Source organism: Ambystoma mexicanum, chromosome 5q, assembly GCF_040938575.1.
Source record: "Ambystoma mexicanum isolate Mex_15411 chromosome 5q, UKY_AmexF1_1, whole genome shotgun sequence".
Classification (NCBI taxonomy): domain Eukaryota; kingdom Metazoa; phylum Chordata; class Amphibia; order Caudata; family Ambystomatidae; genus Ambystoma; species Ambystoma mexicanum.
The window spans coordinates 966,576,855-966,599,198 of NC_090933.1; the positions used below are offsets into that span (position 1 = coordinate 966,576,855).

Consider the following 22,344-nt stretch of genomic DNA (forward strand, 5'->3'; position numbering starts at 1 on the left):
ACCTCACTAGCATATTGCCCCTTAGCTCACTAGCATAGATCCCCTAACCTCACTAGCATAGTGCCCCTTAGCTCACTAGCATAGTGCCCCTTACCTCACTGGCATAGTACCCCTTAGCTCACTAGCATAGTGCCCCTTACCTCACTAGCAAAGTGCCCCTTACCTCACTAGCATATTGCCCCTTACCTCACTAGCATAGTGCCCCTTAGCTCACTAGCATAGTGCCCCTGAGCTCACTGGCATAGTGCCCCTAACCTCACTAGCATAGTGCCCCTTACCTCACTAGCATAGTTCCCTTTACCTCACTAGTATATTGCCCCTTACCTCACTAGCATAGTGCCCCTTAACTCACTAGCATAGTAGTTAAATCCATCCTCTAGTTTCGGGTGGAGAGGAACACTAGTTGTCTCAGTTTCTGAAAAAGGGTCATTTCATTTGCTCTTGCCCGTTCTCAATGTCACTAGGCCTGGTAAGATTATTGTTTTTGTTCTCCCCTGTTCCCCTCCCTTGCCTTGTCGCGCTCTGAAACACTTGTGTACGAGTGCGATACAAATAAAATATCAATATCAATATCAATTGTAGCGGCACGACTACATTTGCACTTTAGTGCAAAATGGCCCCTCCCTCTGCGATTTTCATCATGTGCACTACGAGGTTCAAAAACGTGTCGAAAGAGGTAAAATCACCTTATCAATCAACGAATCCATCAATGTAGCGTTGCCTAGGAGCGCAAAGCAGCCCATACAAGTGTAGTAACAAATGCATAGGTGCATGTAAGGCTCTGCATAATCATCAACTAAAAAGCAGTATCACATTATATAAAATGAGGTACAAATTATGCAATGAAGGGTGAAGCCGACAGGTATTATAATAATCATGTCGGTGTTCTAATCCAAAGCATAGCAGTAATAGTGCAGTTTAGAACCAAAGTTCATCATAATTTGCTTTATAATAATCAAAACACAAGTAAAACACACAGTACAGTTGTCCACAAAAATCAAAATATCCCTCCCCTTATCTTAACAGCATTAATTAAATACTGTTGCAATGCATAGCATTCTGAAGTTTAATTCTTATCATTAAAAAGCAAAGAGCTGGTCGATAACCCGTCAAATAAATTCCGTATAAATCGGGAGGTTTCTTCTCTCTTTATACAATGGACAAGAAACCATGCGATTTAGCACATCTTCCAGCACCCTTGCATGGCATTTACACCCACGTGACCCATGTCCGTCTTCACTCCATTTCCAGGATTCGCTCTTCAGCGGTTGCACGCTCAATGACGTGATCAGAGAGCGCCCCTACCTCTGCGTGACCCAGAGTAAAGAAGCCTAACCATGCCAAGACCACTTCAAAAAGGGCATGTCTTCACGCCCTAGACTTCAGTAGCTCCTTCTCGTCTGTCTCTGCTACAGAATTCAAAATAAGAGCTCCCGGGTGTATTTTTATAGTTTGCTTCCTATGATGCACGGTCTCATACCATGCTCCTAACCTCAGGCACAGTCATTGCTTTCCACATAGTACAGCCATTGGATCTGTTTAACCATTTCGCCTCTGCGTGGATCATCCAGGATGCTTTGTGTTGAGACGGCCTGAGAATCTATCCAAACCGAGACCCATAACAGAAGTGGCTTTAACATTAAGGTATGTATTGGATACGTGGCCCCAGTTCTACATGAACCAAAGTAGCCAGGGCCCCCCTGTGGCCCTCCTAGCAGTTTCCATAAAAACGAATTTTCACACCAATTCCAACAAGTGAATACTAGTAAAACGTCAAATACTGGCACCATATGCCACCGTCTCCACCGACTTCATTCTATAAGCATACGGCAGGTGATTTACAGGGAAATGCCAAATATTTTTGTGAAATGAAAAATAGCAGCATTCCGTTGCATCATACGTGTAAGTGCTTTATAAACATGGTTCACCCATGATAACGATCTTATAAATGTGATATGGATATTGTCATACTTATCTACCCGCTCCGTCTTTTGATTTTTACTCCATATACCATGGGCCAGCAATGTACTCCTCCTATCATCATCACTTTTGGACGTCACTATGTTCACGGATAGTCCCCGCTTGTCCGTAAAGTCTGTACACTACAGAACTTCATCGTCCGCATAAAGTAATAAAGGATACAGGCAACCCGCAACCCTTGGTACACCACTAATACCAGTAAGATCCACTTCCAAATCGATGATCTATACATGGAAAAGAAGTGGGGTCAGAAAGCAACCCTACTTACTCCTATCTCCGAGTAGAAAGGGTGCTCATAATTTGATATTGGGGCCATATCTCACCTTAATAGTCAGCTCTGAACACAAACTGTTAAATAATTGTAATAATGCTATGTGGATCCACTTATTGCTCAGTGATGTCCACAGTTGGCCCCTATCCACACAGTCAAAAGCAGATGATAGATCTGTGAATGCCAAATATATTGGGATTCCTTGGCCCATTAATGCCTTTCTGTTCAATAGGAATAGATTTAATGCTTGCTTATGTGTACCTAGCCCTTCCCTGAAGCCATATTGTATTACACCTGTGGGTAGTACTCCTCTGTCCAACCTAGAACCTGCACATAGACTAATATTTCAAATCATTTGGCTGCCATGACTTATAAAGATATTCGTCATTAACAGGCTGGATCCCCTCTATCTCTCTTCTAAAAAATGGGGAACAATATTGCCTGTTTCCAAGAGTTGCATTGGACCAATTGCATTAAAACGAATTGCTAATATTGGTACCCCAATACCCCGGGCATAATTTGTATACATCAACTGGGCAGGAGTCGGGACCAGGGCTTTTTTGATTTGCCGCTTTCATGAGCGCTTCTTTAACTTCCTCATAGAGGATTGTCCGGGTTTCTTCAATGTTTATAGCTAAATTGGGAATTTCCTCGTTTACACAATCACTTTGTTTTTCACTACCCAAGATCAATCCAGACAGAGTCGCTAAGTGTTTTACCCCTGCTGCCTCAATGGTGTTCCTCTGGAACCCTAATATTTCTTTTGAGACTCTTGTATTCAAATTTTCTTTTTATTGTGATTTTGGTTGTTGAAAGCCAACCTTACATGCACCTGAAAACCAGGCAGATAATTTTGAAATCAATCTTTTCTTTAACAGGGAGCAATTAAGGGATCTATGCAGCAGTGAAATTGCAGTAGCTTTCATAACTTTAAAAGTAAGTCGAACTGCAACGTTCTGAGCCCTCTGCAGCATGACAGTTGTCCTTTGGGAATGGCTGCTAACAAGCTAATCCCATAATCAAGTTGTGAGTTGATCAATTTCCCCACCACAGTTTTGGGTGCAGGGAAAATGTTTTTACACAATTGTGGACATGTTAGTAAGGCAACACAATATGAGAACAAACTGAAGATGTCTCTTGAACAGTGAATCTAGTTGGGTTACACTATGCATGCTGGGCACTTTGTTGGTTTTTCAGATATCCAGTTTGAGTTATTATTGTGACTATTATGTTATTGTTGTTATGGTATTTATTGAGCGCTGACCTAGTTTCGAGAAGCATACTGCTTTACAGAGGTATACTACAATACAGGTACACAACAGAACGCTTTTCAGAGGTAACAACAGAACAGATACACAGCGAGGGGTAAGATACAGAGGGGTGTGGAGGAGGGGTACAGATGTACAGGGTGGCAGGGAGAAGAGGGGCGAATAGTGTCTAGCATGTCAGGTGGCCGGGTGATGTGATGGCCCAGCTTTTGAGGAGGAGAGGCTCCTTGAAGATGTGGGTCTTGAGTTATTTTCTGAATTGTAGGAGCATGTGGGTGAGTCTGACGATGGCAGGGAGGAGGTTCCATAATCTTAAGGCATAGGCATAGAAGCCTTGTTTTCTGTCCTTTCCTTTTTGCAGCAGCAGATTTCAAGACTGTATGTGTCCTGGCTTCTGGTGGTGTCCTGTCCACCGGAGTTGCTGTGTTTTCAGCGAGGTACTTGGGTGGCTTGAGGGTGACTGCCTTATAGAAGATGCAGCAAGACTTGAAGGTAATTCTTGTGTACAGTGAGAGCCAGCGAAGGTCGATGTGGGCCAAGGTGATGTGGCTGTATCTGCATAGACCCTTGATGAGGCATGTGGCTGTGTGTAGGACACTTCTCAGGGGCACAAGGGAGGATGACGGGTGGCTTTGAGGAGGGCATTGCAACAATCCACGTGCAATACGACAAGTGCTTGTACAGGGGATCAAAAGCTGTCTCGAAGAAGGAAGGGCTTGACTTTCCGCAGGAGGGAGAGCTGATAGCAAGCTGTCGTTTTCTTGCCTATGTGTGTCTTGAAAGAGAGTTGTTTGTCGATGTGGAATCAGAGGAACTAGGCACAGGAGGTGAGCTCAGGTGTGAATCCTTCAGGGTTCATGGTTGATAGCCCGGTCTGTATGTCTGGGTGTTCTGTGTTGTTGGTGAGGAGTAGGAATTCGTCTTGAGGGGTGGAGCTTCAAGTATGCACTGGACATCATGACTGGTTCAGCAAGAGGCAGGTTTTGAGCCTGCGGATGTCCTTGATGGAGTCAATCTTGAGGTAAAGCTGTGTGTCATCAGCATATTGGTCGATGTAGATGCTGTGTGTTGCTAGGAGGGCTCTCAGAGGCTCCATGTATAGCTTGAAGATCACTGGTATGGTATGGTATGCTAATGTTTATTTATATAGCACCTATACACAGGCAAATGTTTCAAAGCGATCAAGGAGGGTGGGAACATATGAACCAAAACAAACAGTCACTCAAAGCCCTTCAATTTCTGAAACGATTATATGGTCTGCGCAAGCTGATTAAGTGAAAATTTAACAGTTAACAGTTTAGATAAAGCAAATAGGCCTGAAGACGATTCTGCAGTTTTTTCAAGTGCACATTAAGGGGTGAAGACAAGGGAGAACAGAAAAAGATCTTTAGGCAGGGCTGTATACAGCTTGTGCAAGTGCGGGCAGGTCAAAGGAGGGGCAGAGGATTAAGTGCACCCAGTTGGCAGAGAATGGTGAAGTGCGGAGGGAGAAGCTCTCAAGGATTTATGACAAGTGCAGTGAGTGGGTGGGGTGCAAGGCCCTGAGGCAAGGCCAGTAGGACTGGCAGGGGTGCCTGGGACCAATTAGACTCTGAGGTACACCAGGCGACAAGTCAGTAAGCTGAATGGAAAGGAGGTAGAGAAGCAAGAGCAGGGAGCTAGTTTAGCAAGACATGGTGAGAGAGGAGGAGGGTCTTGAAGAGTTTCCGGAACTTAAGCATATCAGGCTCAAGACGGAGGGTGGCAGGAGGCTGTTCCAGAGGGAGGCGCCTCCTGGGGAAAGGGATCTCCCTCCAAATTTCTGCTTGGAGTATTGGCTCACTCGCAAATGGTTGGAGGTAGATGAGCGGAGGGTTAAGGAGGAACAGTATTTAGGAAGGCAATGTTGAAGGTACCTAGGTCCCAGGCCCCAGACAGCTTGTGGACAATGCAGAGGGTCTTAGATTTGATGCTTGCAGCCACGGGGAGCAAGTGAAGGGAGTTGAGCACCAGAGAGATGCGGTCTGGGCTTGAGGCCAAGGATAAGTCTTGCAGTTCTGTTCTGGATGAGTTGCAGAGAGCGCAGGGAAGAAGCAGGGAGGTTGAGGAAGAGGCTCTTGCAGTAGTCCAGCCTATAGAGAAACAGGACTGAGAAAGTGAGAAAAGGTAGAGTACCTCTGAAAAGGTGCAGTTGATAGTTAAACTTTTTTGAGATGTCAGAAATGTGAGAGGAGAAGGAGAGAGTGCAGTCAAAGATGACCCCAAGGTTTTTGGCCTCACAGGTGGGGGCTAAGGGAGGCCGGCCAGAGTGAGAGGGGTAAAGCGGGAGCAGGGGTCCCAATGCAAATAATCTCAGTTTTATTGGCATTGAGACAAAGGTCATTTGCAGCACACCATGACTGAAAAATGGACAGACAGTCAGGTATGAGTGAGGAGGAGGAGGCAGCTGAGGGTATCTTGAAGGATTGTTGCGTGTCATTCGCATAACACTGGAAATTAGAGGTGAAAGTGGCAATCACACATGCCAAGGGAGCCCTGCAGATGTTGAAGAACCAGGGGGATAGTTTGGAACCCTGGGGAGCGCCGCAGGTTGAGAGGGTGATGGACGAGAGAAAGGCACTGGGGAGAGGATGGAAACCTGCGGGGCTCCACAGGTGACAGTTAGCAGTGGTGATCTAGAAGAGTCCATCTGAACAAAATGCTGGCAGTTAGCAAGGTAGGACTTGAATCATTGCAGGACATGGTCACTGATCCATGCAATGAAGTAGGGTGTCTGTGAACACCTGGTGGTCCACGGTGTCGAAAACAGGCAAAAGGTCCAGTAGAACCAGGATGCTGGGGTGGCTGTATTCAAGGATGTTGAGGGCCTTGTACACAACCTTTATAGTTACTGGGCTTCATTACAACTCAGGCGTTAAGGGTTAACGCCGTCGTTAACCCTTAACGCCTGATTCCAATTTTAACGGCTGCTTTTAGCAGGCGTTAAAATCCATGGCGCTAAACAGCCTTGGTGCTAATTACGGCACCGTAATTTACGACGCCGTAATTAGCGCCTTCCCCACTCCCATTATGCCCTATGGGGCAAAAATGGGAATGGGGAAGGGTAAATGGGAAATGAGGATTTACCGCCCCACTCACCTTGGAATGGGGCGGTAAATCCGCCATCCACCATGGTGTAAACATAGTTTACACAATGGTGGTAAAGTTGGTGTACTTACCGCCTGGGTCGTAATGACCCCAACTGTCTCCGTGTTGCATCTGGGCATGAACCCGGATTTGTAGGTTTGGAGGAGATGGTTGGTGTCAATGTTTTGCTGCAGTTGTACTGATACCAGATGATCTTACCTAGGAAGGGAAGATGGGTGACAGTTACGTAGGTTGTCGGGATACATAGTAGGTTTCTTTAGCAGATGGAGAATGTTTCATATATTTAGGGTTGATGGGAAGCTCCCTTGAGTTAGGGAGCTGTTGATGATCTCCAGGTAGGGAAGGAGAGCTTCTGTGGGTTGGGTCTTGAGGATGGATGCTAAGCGGATGTCATCTGTATATGATGTGGCTTTCAAGGTGGCCAGGGTTTCTACCAGGTCTTCTGTTGAGTTTCTCAAATGTTGTCCAGGGTGTGGAGATTATGCAAGGCAGAACGTGAGGTGGGACTGTGCAGGCAGAGCTGGTGGCTATGTGCTAGTGAATTCAGCTGATTGTGTCAATGAAGAAGACGTTAATGGTGGTGGATTTTCAATGGAGTGTGGTAAGGGAGGGTCAGGTAGTCGGTTGATGCAGTGCTTCACCGCTTTGAAGAGGCCTCTGCGTTCGTTCTGGGCTTCTGCTATGGTGTTCTGATAGTAGGAAGCCTTGGCTGTGTTGATAAGTTGTCGGCAGTTTGCTCGGAGTTCCTTTAGGAGTGCATGGCTGGATGCAGCCCTGAAGCGGTACCAGGTTTTCTCTTGTTTCCTGATGATTCTTTTGCTGAGGTCAAGTTCTTGCTTGTACCAGGGTGCTGATGGTTTCGGTTTTCAGTTGCCTTGCTTCAGAGTAACATGTTGATTGATGGAGTCTGAGACCGCGGCATTGAGTGCTTCCAGTTGAGAGTTACAGTTCAGTTGGGGATGTTTGGTCCATGTGAGGTGGAGGTTGGCGAGGGCATGAAGGTTTGTCTGATGGGTTTCTGCTCAGAGTGCTTACCTGTGGTGGTGTGCAGGATGTTGAAAGGCTTGGCCAGGTGGTCAGACCAGTGAAGCGGGAGAGGAGAGCTGTAGTGGAGGGAAGGCATTGTGGTGATGGTTAGGTCGAGGATGTTACCTTTCTCGTGTGTTGGGTCTTTCGTGTGCTGTGTGAGGCTTAGGGTGTAGAGAAGGCTGAGGAGAGCTTGCTTCATTTGTCTTATTGCCTTGTTGCCTGGGAGGTTGAAGTCTCCTAGGAAAATGTTGTGGACATACGTGAGGGACTTGGTGGTGACCAGTGTTAGGCAGAATTATATGTAGTACCCTTTGGGAACACCACACACTATTAAGACTACAAGTGACAGTACAAATTCACCTTTGGTACAAGCCTGTACTACAAAGTAAACGTGGTAGCAATGGCTGAGCAGCCAGACTTATCTCAAGTGAGCAGTATCAGCTGTTACACAAAGGACACAAAGGACAGCAATTACTATGATTCAAACAAACACTGACTCAAGGTTTCTGAGTAAAAGAATGTACATTTATTTACACATCAGTTGTATAATATTTCATTGAAGTAAAGCAGTTTAAAAATCACACTCTTAATACACCACACCACTCCCAATAAGTTCCAGACAAGTTAAGCTCACAAATGAAGTAGGAGCAAAATGGCACTGCAGAAATTTAAAAGGGAGAGAAAGACAAAGTTAGGCAGAACTTTAACAGCACCAACAGGTAAGTAAGCAGGGCAATCTAGAAAGAGGAACTACAGTGATGGAATCAGATCAAAAAGGCTTAGGGCCAAAGTCATTAGGACAAAAGTCTTTTGCTCAAGATCACACAGCTTAGGGTAGTTCACAGTTAAGTCTTTGCCAAGAGTTCCAGATGAAGTTGGTCAGCAGAAAAGTTAGCTTAAAGAGTAGAGAAGGTCAAGCCCTCGGATTGGAAAAAGATTTCACACACTTTCAAAAGGTGCGCTCCTTAAAACCCAAGTAGGGTCTGACCTTGCTGGCTATCCGGCCCACTGTAGCTCTGTACAGCGAATTCAACCAGAGGAGGGAGTCCTGGATTGCAGTTTGGGCAAACTGGTTAGTCCCACCAGCTCAGGGGAAGAAGATTCCTGGAGGATCTTCTCTGTCGTTGGAGTTCATGGATTCGGACCTGCAGCAGGGCTTCACTGGGCAGTTCAGTTGTGGTAGGGGTCCTCTTCCATAAGCTCCTCGTTGGTTCTTTCATTCCAGTGGCGACTCTGCCTTTCCAGACCCAGAGACCTGCTTTTTATGCAGTTTTCCCCCATTCACACTGTCTGGCTCTCAATCACACAGCAGGGTGGCTGTTCCGCCAGGACAGTTACCACAGCCAATCAGTTCAGAGTGCGACATGGGTCTCCAAGGAGACCCTGTGCAGGGAGTCCTAAACCGCTCCCTCACATCCTGTCCCCCCCAGACATACAGGCGCCTAAGGAGGGCTTCTGCGTAGAAGCCCGCGAAAAGATGGTGAACAAAGGAACCAAACCTGGTTTGGCATGCAGAGTAACACGAGAAAGACATTTTCAAAAAGAAATGGTGAATAAACCCAGCCGGAAACGGAAATAAAACATATATGGTCTAGCGGGTTTAAGTTCGAGGCTACCAAGATAGCCTAAAACAATACCAAGGTTATTTAAGATAACCGCAGTAGGAAAAATAGGGTAGTTACCACTGCCACCAGCCAAGTCTTGATGAACAGGGAGCGAAACAACGCTCCAAGAGAAACAGACAAAAAGGGTTCTCCCTGTAAGATAGCGTGTACTGGCTCTTTGGTTTTACAGAGGCTAATAAAATGAATGGCAACTTTATATGTTATGGGAGACAGTAGTCAATCCCAGAAAATGGAGTCGGAGTTAGGAAGTCTAAAAGACAACCCTGTGTCACTGCACTGAAGGTGCTGTGTAACACACAGTACAAAGATGATGCCTGTGGAGTAGGCATTCTAGACATTCTGGAGAATTCTCCCAACCCCCCACCCTCAAGACTAAGGGACAGGAGGATCTACTCCCCACCAGGATGGATCGCCTGTTGCAAGTTGGTTAAATGGCCTGCTGAGTACACCAGCAACCTTTTGTAACCCTTGCTAGGAATTTTCTTTCCAATGTTTTTCATTTGTAGACTATATGACCTACAAACCTGTTGTGGTACATCTCTCTTTTGAACTGTATAGGGAATCTGTTCTAACAGTCCTTCAGAAGTTGTAACAACCTCTGAACCTATGGTAGGCTTTTTCCAGGGGTCCTTGGAAAGGGATCCCTTAGATCTAGAGGGGCCTCCATGGTTCCTCACCACCTCTGTCACAAGAGCAGGTTGGATCTCAGGTATCTTGGTTGGAGGGGCTGTGGTCAAGCAAGGTACATGCTTCCACTTCCTCTGAGATCTGACGTTACCTATTTTTTTTATTGTAACATATAGTTTATTACAAACTTTTATTACAGCGAACCACACCAATTACTCTCATTCTTCACATTTGGTCACAATAATAATCATTATCAGTCAGTCATGCTGATTGGATTCGCAGATAGATTCAGCCTTGTTTAAGCGATTTCTTTCCGATTTTAGTTCATAATTTTGTCAAGAAAATTTATGACTGAGCAGGTTAAATGCACCGAGCTCCCGTTCAAAATACGCAACCACCATTCATCCGTATTGTCGTCCATTGGTGCAAATTTGCCAAAATGAAGGGTCCTTTGGTCCTTAAGTAATGGACATTCTGTTATTAGATGTTTCATAGATTCAGTTTTATCCAAACAGTATCTGCAGGCATCGTCCTTTGTGTCCTGATCGTGTCTCATCACCAGCATTTCCTTTACTTTATATGCATTTTCACGCAGTGGAAGGAACCCCTTGTAGTGATATCGCAACAGAAATTGTTGTAGGTAAATTGGCATTTTTTCCAATTTGTTCATTGTTGGGCCTAGATCTGGAGCTGTAGATATTCGTTCGTACATGGACAGATTTTGAATCCAAGACCACTGCTTCAACTTTCTTTTTGCAATTTGGGGCTAGGCCAACAGGGTGTCCATCGATATGTCAGCTGCTTGCAAGATCGCCTTCAGCCTTTGATTCCATGACATTAGTATTCCAGCATATGGACAGATGTCATTTGTCGCTAATATTTTATATGCTGGTTCAGGGTTTGACATGGTCATCTTCCTTAATAGCGCCATTGATTTCCACATAACTGTTCCATAAAGCTCATCAAGTGCTAGTTTGTGTCTGTTGATGATCATTGATATATATTTTGGCAGCCTCAGTACTCGTTTCCAAAAGGTACCTTCTAGCTAAGACCAAATTCTATGGTATATGTTCCATCCTGCTTCTGCCCCAAATGTGATAGCAGGAATTACGTTTTGTAGATAAAAAGTGCGTACCGGATTTAGGGTGAATTTTCCATATAAAGTATGGATTCTGGTGCCTTTTAATGCAACTGTTCTCATACGCCGGGATGGGTCTTGAACCCTGCTCCATTCCTGTATCGATTTGTTACCCGTAAGTATCGAATTTCAACAATTTCCTCATTCACTTAGTTGTCAATCATCCAGCTGAAGGTTTTTTTTTTCCTTTTGATGGGGCGATCTTCATAATTTTTGTTTTTTTGACATTTATTCTTAATTTGTTCTCATCCATATAGGTTTGCAGTTTTAGGATAAGTCGTTGTAGTCCTATTTGCGTAGAGTCGATTAAGACTAAATCATCAGCATATGTTGCACAGCTAATGTGGTGTCCATTGATTTTTGGAGGAAAGCACTTCACGTTAGTGGAGGCGACGCGGGGGCATCCCTGTTTCACCCCTTTATGCGTGTCAATTGCCTCCGATAAGTCCCCCTTTTCATTTATCCTAATTCGGATTGATGTCTTTGAGTGAAGTGCTTTTATCGGCTGAAGTAGATTTTCTGGGCAGGCCCAGTTTTCTAATTTCTGCCATAATATTTCACGGTTTATTGTATCCAAAGCTTGGTGCATATCGATAAAAGCCAAAAAAAGATTTGACCTCTTTTCCAAAGCTTCCAATTTCAACAGGTTTACCAGCGTCAAGTTGATCTCCGTCCCGACTCCCTTTGTGAAGCCTGTCTGAGGCCAGCCTAAGATTCTGTTTTTGTTTGCCCACGCCATTAGTTTTTGCTGAAAAAAAGTGGCAAATATCTTGCCAATTGTATCGAGGAGGGCAATCGGGTGATAGTTGGCCGGATCAGCCTGATTGCCCTTCTTAAAAACCGGGACAATTATAGCCGCAGTCCATGATGGTGGTATTGACCCTTGGTCAGCAATTCTAGGAAATAACTTTGCAATAAATGTGGACCACTCTTGTTTGTGTGCTTTCAGCATCACATTCGTTATTCTGTGTGGCCGGCAGCTGTCGAGTTTTTTAACTTTGCATTCACATGACTTATATCTTCTACGGTCTCCCGTATTTCCCAGCTTGTAGCAGCCCCACTGTTGTAGTTAAGGTTGTGGGTGTTATCGTGGAAAACACCTCCTTGAAGTGTTTTATCCAATCAACCTCCGCAACCCCATTTGCCATCATGTCACTTTGGTTTCCAAACCCCATGTTTAGGATACGCCATATCTCTCTTGAATTATTCATTTTTATTAGGGACGGCATCGCCTCACCATGTTCTTGATCTCGCAAGTAAGAGAAAGCTTTTACCCAATTCCGGTATTTTTGCTTCCGTTGTGTAATTGGACCAAGAGCACATGCACCCCATTTGATTTTTAATTCACGTATTTCCTTGTTAACTTGTTTCTTTTCATTGTTTACACTCGCACTCCATTCGTGATTGTGTATTATTGTGCTTTGTGTCTTTAGTGAAGACCCCAGACTTTGGTAGGGTAATAACGCTACATAGTTTGTCGAGTCTCAAGCTGTTTTGTCTAGTTTTGGAAGGCTTCAGTCAGTTGAATTATTTGTTCTTTTAATCTAAGCCTGTTTCGCCCATAATTTGCTTCCATTTCTTGGCTCAAGATCGAAACTTCCAGTTTTCGATGTAACAACTAGGACATTACCAGAACATCATGGTCGGTGTTCACAGTCGGAATCATTCTCAGTTTCTCAATTTTGTTCCACAGATTTTTTGAAGTCCAAATATAGTCCAAGGTCTTGTCAAACATAGCCCATGTTATTCCAGGTGTAATTGGGGGGTATATCTCCAGTAACATGCCCATTGAGCATATCACAATCTCATGCATCCATTTCAGAGTCCCATCTAGATCTTCTGGATTTAACTCTTTGTGATTCCTTATTGCTGTCCTTGGATCTTTTTTAGAATCGAACCATGCAATATTCATATCCCCACACAAGATAATCAATAAATCGTGATGGCTCATTTGGTTTTTATCAATTATCGACGTTACTGAGGATATGAAATTTTCGGAGATAATCTTAGCTGGGTTCCAATATACATTAATTAGAAACAACTGTTGTAATTTCTGGGTCTATCCGATGGAGTGTTGAATCAGAGTACTTTGAACATAGCTGTTAGGATTTACTATTTCGATCACTTCCCAATTTGTACCAATTTTCACCATTGTTATTAACCCGGAAAAGGGACGACCTTGTGAATTTTTCTCTGCTGGATTTAGCAATGTTAAGTAGCCATCTTTCACTGGTGGAATTCGCAGCCATGTTTCTTGGAGGCATATGGCAAAGTTGTCAGTCAAGTCTGCTGGGAAATCATAATATAGGTGTCGAAATCCTTGCGTATTCCAGGATATCAGCGTACAAGGAACTTCCTGTCTAGCTAATGCTTCCTCACCCCAATATTGCTGTTGCCAGACGATAGCTGAACAGTTGGCACAGTATTAAAGTGTTTCCTTAACTCATCTCGTCGCTGTTCATTGGTTACCTCAGTAATACACTTATGGTTAGTACTAGAATCGTTTGCCAGTACTTTATGATCATCTTCAGAGATCTCAAATCACAGAAACAGTAATCCTTCTTTTGCAGCCATGCCTGAGATTTTATGTGCAGAAAGACTCTGTCAGCTCGTTCTTCTGAGATGTATTCGACTATGCAAATATCTTGGGTAGTCACGGTCCTTAGAACAGGAACAGTGTGCAAAAGCCGGATAACATTTCCTCTATTCAAGTTGACATCGTTTTCATTCTCAAATACATTCTCAATTCGAATCTTCCATAACATTGGCTTTGAGTCAACCAACTTGTGTTGCTCCGATTGGAGTGTTTTTTTCTGTCTTTGTGCTGATGTTTGTTTCGGGTTCAAGTTTGCCTGCGTCTTCTTTTTAATAACAGGTTCCAAGTTTGCTAATCTTTCTGCAGCTCTTCCTTGTATAGCTGCAAGTGGTAGAGACCCTTCACTCAAGTCTCATTATTGAATTTTAGGATTCATTGGTTTGGTGGTTGACCTTGCAGCAATCGTACTCTGTCTCTCAATATCTGGGTGACGGATGGATCTCGCCTCTTGGCAGACCGAAACGCTGCCCTCATCCACGTCTTCAGAATACATCAACAGATTACATAGGGCCACAGACGAAGCAACTGAATGAATTGAGTTGGCATCAGAATCTATTCTCATTCGTTTTTTAGGGTTCATCAGGATGACTTTGTAGTTGCCACATTTGCTTTAATGCCATCCGTTTTAGCAGAATTAATAGGCAGGTCTGATTCATCCCACGGGAATAAGGTTGGTTTGCAAGGTGGAGATAGGTTCCTAATACATTTTCTTGAATTGCTGGTCTGTTTGGTGTGGGAACATGTTTTTTATTTCCCATTTCTTAGTCGGCGAGACCCCACCTCTTGAATTTTCGACATAATTGGTGCAATTTTAAGATTTTTCGCTGCACCACTGAAGATCCCAAAGGACATTTTTGAGTTTGAACAGTGAGGAATTTCGGGTGACTTTTGGATGAGTTCTGTATCTGAGCTCTCCATATTTGTTTTTTCAATGAGAACGTCAGGAATTGTGTGAGCTATGTTTACACACTCATTTGAAATGGCTGTGCCAGGGCCAGTTACTTTTCTGCTCACAATCTGTTCAAGTTGCTTAGTACACACTGGGCCGGGACGCCCATCAGCGAACTCACCGGGAATAGGACTCTTGGTTCCCCGTGGATTTCCTACGAGTTGTTCAGCGGTTGCTTGCACACTAGTCGCTTGAGTCGTGCGAGGCACCTCGCCTTTGTTGCAAGAATACGTTCCGACATTCATTCCACCTGTCTTGAATCCATAATGGGTGTATTATTTGCATTTGAGGTCATTTGTTTCATGTATCTTAGAACCGCCTCCATTAACGTAGTTTTTTCATTGTTATCTTTCATGGCTTAATCGCTCAGCCTGTTGTGCCAAGATGGAGACTTTTCAGCTTAATTTTCTTATTTGACCTGATATTGCGCCATTATTATGAATTGCTTCTTTCAGAGTTTCATAAAGTTCTGTGAAAGGAATTAATGCCAGTGAAGTTGCGGCCAGCACATTGTTGTGAATCTGTATTGCCGCCGGCACCGACAAATTTGATTTGGGAATTGTCTCTTGTTCAGCTAGGCTTCATTGATTGTCTTTATTCCCGATTGTATGCTCACAGCCACCTCGGACTGGAAGTCCCACAATGCCCGGCGACAACTGATCCACATCATTGGGTGCACTCAGCGACTTCGGAGTAGAGCAATTGGACACACGCTTCCCATGTAAGCGGTTTTCCGCGGTGCGTTGTGCAGGCAAGCTAAATTGGTCTTTTTGTAGGATTTCTTGTAATCCGTGTGCCAGTTGAGGAACCAGCACTGACCCTGAGCTTGTTAAAAGATCATCAGATGGACCTTGTGCTGGGGTGCTTGTTTTGTTTGCAAGGTTTTTCCTGCTCCATATGTCTGATGTTGATCTGAAACAGTGTTTACGCTTAAGCGTCTGTCATTTATTTGTGTTGGTTTTGAGAAACTCTCAGTCAATTTGTCCTTCATTTTTTCAAAATCTGCTTTCAGACGTTCTGTTAGTCTGGCCTCACGACATGCCAGATCAAACCTGTTATTTTGTGTAAATTCTTCTCTTGAGGCGTGCGATCGACTGTTTTTACTGCTCTCTGAGGTGCGAATATTAGTGTCACTTAACGGGTCTAATTGTCCTTTCTTCGCAGGCGACTTTGCGCACGTTATTTTTCTTTGTTTGTGTGCTTTCGCTGTTGTTTTCGGTCGTTATCATAGACAGATTTCCTGTAAAATGCCTCTCTACAGCAGAGTTGTTTAATCTGCCATCCACCACGGGAACAGTAATTGCCCTTTTCATCGTCTACCATTCACTTCGGACACCCGGGTGAGAAACTAAGTGTTAAGAGCATCACGGAAGAGGCAGGGCTAAGAAGGTGGGTGGGGCTTAGGCCATGTGACCTAGATCGAATTGCACCTGCTCACCAGCTGCAAAGGAAAAGAGGCTGGAAGGCTGTTTAAGTAGGGAAAAGGGTATCAAAACATGAAGGCAACAACAGTTTAACAGTGATTGACAGGTGAGCGGGCTTAGGCCACTTGTTCTGTACTCTCTGTACCATGGTGTATTGCTTCTTCAGTATAAAAAAGAGGATGGTGGAATAACAGGAAAACAAACTGGTTAGTCTTCTTGGGTGTGATCCCTTCTCACATACAGAGTTGTGCGATCCTTTCTGAAATGTGTCTGGTCAGGTTATGGATGAAGATTGATTGCAGGGAAGTTCCAACATCTAGTGGCACAGCCAGGGAAGAACTGCTCAGGTATGAATGAATGTTGTTTTCTGTTGGCTAGGTTGATTCTAAGCAATGGAACAGAGTGTATCTTGTCATCTAGGTAAAGAGACGAGCTGTAGAGAACGAAATTTGGGGTAGGTACGCTGTGTTGAAGAACCAGCGGGTTTCAGTAGGGCGCCCAGCGAGGGATATATAGACTGAAGTATGGGTGAGTGGAAGAGAACAGATGGACTGCTGCCTCATGCCCCATGTGCTACCATACCTTTTTGTATTTATATTTTGCATTCATTGGAGACAGTTAAGATTCTACCAGAAACACTTTACAGTAATAACGACAGAATACATCATCCCCTGCTATTGGGTGCATTGTATTGGTAGAAATACAAGTAATTTGGCCACATTGCAACTTCGGCAGTGTGGGTGAAAAGGATGGTAAAGTGGCAGTTATTTACCATGGCAGATCTGAAGAAACCCCATAGAGTCATTAGACTTCAAAAATGGGGTCAAACGCTACTATTACCCCACTCGTGATCCCGTTATAAGTCTGCAGGACTGGATGGTGGAAACACTGAATGACTTGGAGATGTAATCCCAACAGAATTGAAGCCAAACTCGTAATGATGGCAACTATGGTAAGAGGGCAGGTTGAGAGAAGAGACACACTGATACCTCACGTAGGGACAACAGAACTGAGTAGGTGGTTTCCTGAGCAAAAATGTGCACTGGGTGCATTACCTGGATAACTATGCAGTGTAAGCAGGGCTAGTCCCGGGAGGATAGCTCAGGGGCAATGCGCTGGCCTTGGAAGCAAGATGACACGGAGCACCACAGGTTCGATCCCTGGTTCCGCGCTTAGAAACCTCTGGCTATTAAGCGCGTTATAAATAACCAATCATATCATAAGCCAGGTGGAACTACATGGTGCTGAAGATGGTACGTGCAGCGGAGTGTGCCTTCTAGGCCAAGTGGGGGGTGGGTTCGATCTCATTCAAACCCCTGCTCAGTGGCATTGTTTTTGATTCCCGGAAGTAGGATTAAAAGAAACAATAATAGGAGGCAGCTCAGGTGGGACGTTTGCTGCTATCAAGGCAGTGAAGGAGTGTGACAATACAAAAAATGCTGCATGACATTTATGGGTGCAAACACTGCATCAGCCTATGTTTTAGGTGTGGAAATCTAACTTAAATATTTACTGGCACTTTGTTTCTTTCACTTGTAGGTTGAAGAAAAAGTCCCAGTCTGTGGACATCACTGCGCCGGGATACAACCCTCTGGCAGAGCCTCAAGTACCACAAGCAAGTAAGGTAGCACCGGTACTCAAGGCAACTGCTTCTGAGGAAGAGCAGAATAACACTACAAATGCACAACGACGTAATCCACGGCGGTGGGAGCTCAAAAGATACTACACAATCGGTGAGCTACATTTTCAGACAAGCCTTTATCTGTTCAGAACATCAAATACTTTATGCCATCAATTTTACATGCCAGTTCTTCCAAATTGTAACACAACATTTTTTAAACCGATACATTGAGAACATTGAAAAATTGGATTAAACGATGTTTCATCGCCCTTTTATAAACCAAACATTATATTTCTTGTTTTTGTCTCACAGTGATGTGTGTAAAGTGTGATATTTATAATTTGATGATTGCCGCCTAAATCCGTACTATTGTGCTACTCTTAAAAACTGATTCAAATACCAGGTATAAGCAGTGAGTGTTACACAAAATAGCAGGACCAAGACAAGAGACATAAGCTCAACAATTGTTACAATCTATATAGAAGGGGCCTTTCTTTCAAACATGCCAAACCAGCCTCTCTTTGTCATGAGAAAAACTAAACAAATTGCACATTACATGAAATGCTGGTGGAATCGGAGCTCGCCGTCCTTTGAAAGCATTGTTACGCATTACCTGGCTTACTTTTTAGTGGTTGATTTTCTCGTGTGGGATATATCATATTGCCTTAAATTGGACTATTTGGAAACTGAAACTCTTGCGTATTTGGTTTAGCAATGTTGACTACTTGGCCAAGGCTTTTGCTTTGTACAGCAAATCTTGTCATTCTATCAGCCACGTCAGAGGTTTATCACCTGATTGCTTTGTTCAGTTAATTGGTCATCATCTTGATTGATGCTTTTCGACTTGTGTGGTCTTTCTTGTTGACCACAGCTATTAATGTTGACCACAGCTATTACTGAGAACACATTAATGTTGTGTTAGCATTCATGCTATTGTGTCTACTCAGGGCAAGGGCAATTCTCCCGTCCACAAGAGAGGAAGGCTTTATTTTATATTTATTTTGTATTTTTAGTCCATGGCCAGGAATGGAGTACTGTTTAAATGCATGACACCCACCGGCATGCCATTTAGAAACTACTGTAGAAATATGGATGACTTCGGAACCATATGAAAATCATAGAATGTATGAATATTGACTGAAAAGTCAAATGATCGAATTGCTATCTTTTGCACTGTAATCACTTGAAAATAGAACACTTGAAATAGAATGGTTTGGAAAATAAATGATCATGTGATTTTCTTTTTCTAAAAAATAGTGGTTCACCTGACCATGACCCTGCGTATTCCCCTCATGACTTATTTAAACCAACATATAATGCACTTTACCCTCTACTAATGTGGGATACTGATACTGTTCCATGATTCCTCTCACCTACTCCCTTTTAGACTCTGGGTGTTTCTTTTAAAATTAAATTTGCGTCTTTACTCATTTTGAAATGTATGAAGTTGTGTTTTCTAAATCCTTAATGTGATTCTGTAAGAACTTTGCCTTTGTGTGCTACATTTTAAGAAGTTACTTGTGTATAGGCTTGTTATAAATGCCATATCATACCATACTCTGAATTCTATTGAGATAGCATTCAATGGCAGAGGCCAGTAGATGGACAGTAGGGTCACAGAGGCTGAGGGTCTGAATCTTTTGTGTTTTGGTCCATGTGATCCCACACCTCACATGTTCTGCTTCTACTACGCATGAGCACTTGTCAGCAAGATTATCCTACACAATTACACGCTACTAGAACGTGCATACACCCTGGAGAAGTGTTGTGCGGATTCCTTGCTGTTTAGGCTTAGTGCGTACTAAGGCTGGCACAGTAACCTCTTTGCTACTGTTACCCTATTTTTGATTGCCCACTTCAGCAAGTGAATAAGTGTCAGCAACACAGTGCTTGTATGAAGGTAGACGTGGGTCAGGTTGGGGGCGAGAGTGGGGGATCCGGTCATCAGTGCTCAATATGCCAAGCACAGTCATCAGGAGAGGCACGTGATCTGGTAGTGGCCAGGGTGGAAGACTGGTTGATGAATGCTCTGAGAGTGTCAAATCTGCTGCTGCCCTGAGCACATTGTTCACTTTATGAGCAGTCCAGTCTGGATGCTGCTCAGAGTGTCACCACTACCGTAACTCCTGTCATGCCAAGCACATCCACCACTATTTGCCAGTACACGCACGGCAGCGACAGCAACTTTGGGACCATGGAAGTTGTTTCATGTGGGGATAGTGGCAGAAGGAGCGCGAGCAGTCACAGCACACACAGTAATAGTGGTAAGGGTCTGTGCCAACAATGGACAAGCTGGGTGCCATTCTAAAAACAGTAATTGGCCATTAGTATTTGAGAAGAGTGGGAAACAGCAATGGCACGCTGCAGCTGGACAAGTAATCTGTGTACAAAAGACACAAACACACTCATCATCTGATTCACCCACACTCACATGTTGTGATAGCAGCGACGGTGCTGCATTTATTTTCCTACATACACCCAGGCAGTAGCTTACCACCTGATTCAGGACGTAGATAATGCATAGCATGTATGTGAGGTTGCCATGAGTAATCAAAACAGATGCAATCTTATTGACTTTATCAGAACACACAAAGGCCGGCAGTAGGTATCAGACTGTGAGAGACTCCTTAATCAATGCACCCAATATTGCCCAGACTAATGGGGCCTAATGATTTTCATTGTTTACGTTTGGATGTACCCTCTGTGGGTGAAAGTCGTATTGCCCTATGGAGATGGAATATTGCAGGCAGCACTGACTTCAAATCCTACACAATGGCAAATTACAGTCAAGATTCCCCTATTACTACTTCTTGTTTGTTTCCCATACCTCGCACATGTGGTTACAGGTACATGTCAGCTACGATTGTGTGCCCTGTAATGCATGCAAGGGCTTGGGAATATCCCTCCACATCGCCTCGTTGTGTTTTTGGACTGGGGTGGAGGAAACTTCATTGACCCATGTCCTTCCACAGAGATTGCACATCTCTCGTCTGGTCTGAGAATCTATTGTCCTCTGTATAGGATATATGTAGCAAGTTCACTTCCATTGTAAGTCTAACATCCATTTCTGCATCTCCCATTGTGCCTTGAAATGCACTGAAGGACCTCCTTCGCTGCCCTGTTGACCACGCTCTTGCCATGCGTCCGGAAATCATCTATGTGATGATCCATTGAGAACATATCGAAGCGCCGCCTCTGGATGCAGGCTCTGCACTGAATTGCCTAGAGGCGACTGCCGAGATGCAATACATGCAATGTCTCAGCTCTGGAGGTAAGTCCTTCCGGGCTAGATGAATGTATTTACCAAAATGATTCAAGTGATGCCGCCAAATGTATCCCTGCTGGTCTACTTCACTTGAAAGTTAAGACCCAGCACCTCTCCAAAATGGCCACTGCCATTACTTCACCCCCGTCGTGTGCCTAGATGCCTCCCAACTGCATTCTCAATGGGATGCAACCTGAATATAACTACCCAATCACGGGTAGCTGGCAGGTGAAGCCGGCCCCCTCTAAAGGCCCACTCACAAGGCCTTCCACTGTCTGGCCCATTGATGTCGAATCGCCGCCTCTGGATGCAAGCTCCACGCTGAATTGCCTCGAGACGACTGCCGAGATGCAAAACATGCTGATCTCAGCTCTGGAGGTAAGCGCTTCCGGGCTAGATGAACTTATTTACTAAAATGATTGAAGTAATGCCGCCAAATGTATCCCTGCTGGTCTACCTCACTTGGAAGTTAAGACCCATCACCTCTCCAAAATGGCCACCGCCATTACTTCTCCCCCGTCAAGTGCCGAGATGCCTCCCAACTGCATTGTCCAGGCCAAGAGGAGCGCCCAATCCTCCCCTCTACTGTTGCACACGGAAAACTGCCCCTCCTACAAGGCACAAACATCTGGTCTTACAAAGCCAGCCTCCATGGTGATTACGACCCACAAGGTAAGCCTGTTCTAATTGCAAGCACAGTCGACACATCATTGTCTCATTGCCTCATTGCCTCCATCACGCGACTCTGTCCGCATGAGCTGTCATGCCAACATTGCACTCCCAAGGCCATCCGCTTCCTACCACCCGCACATATCATCAGCCAGGCCCCCTACACTCCTCATAACACCACCTGCCAGACAAGTGCTATGCATGCTCTATGCACTATTAAGTGATCCCCCAACCTCCCCACCAGGCCTGCACGAAATCTGCAATGGTATCACCACATGTAGAACACACTGCCCCCATTGTGACACCCCCTGCAGTTAACTCCTCTCAGCTCTTGCTGTACCAGGCCATGCCCCCCTTGCTAACACTGTATCTGCGCCACCATCACTTGGCTATCACAGTCTCCATAGTTCCACACCTGCGAGTAACAAACCCAATGCTAGAGCATTCAATGCACAACCTGCCCCCCAAGATGAGCCCAGGCCATCTGCTTTCTCTACCCATCTCATCCTACCCGATATCTCATAGTAGACACCCCTGCACTCGTCCTTCATGCTTCCATGCCCAGTTTGCTTGGCGCCACGTTCAATGTCGAAGCCCTCGGCAGCACACAGACCTGCCATTCACCTGGCCCAGACTTGTTGTATTACATCAGCCACCACACAGCACTCACTGATGCCAAACCACTACACCACGCCAACCCAGCATGCTCATGGCATACCCACCAATTCACCCTGAACCCCAGGCAACCCCGAATTC

General features: G+C 44.6%; 1 protein-coding gene across 4 annotated transcripts in view; it reads left to right on the top strand.

The window, feature by feature from the left end:
* Positions 1-22,344, top strand: part of OXR1 (oxidation resistance 1) — a 3,084,878-nt gene that overhangs the window by 1,043,513 nt on the left and 2,019,021 nt on the right. For all 4 annotated transcript variants that reach the window (XM_069621494.1, XM_069621497.1, XM_069621492.1 and 1 more), the window contains one exon: positions 17,573-17,766. In XM_069621494.1, the coding sequence (XP_069477595.1) occupies positions 17,573-17,766 (194 nt within the window). The remainder of the gene's footprint in view (positions 1-17,572; positions 17,767-22,344) is intronic.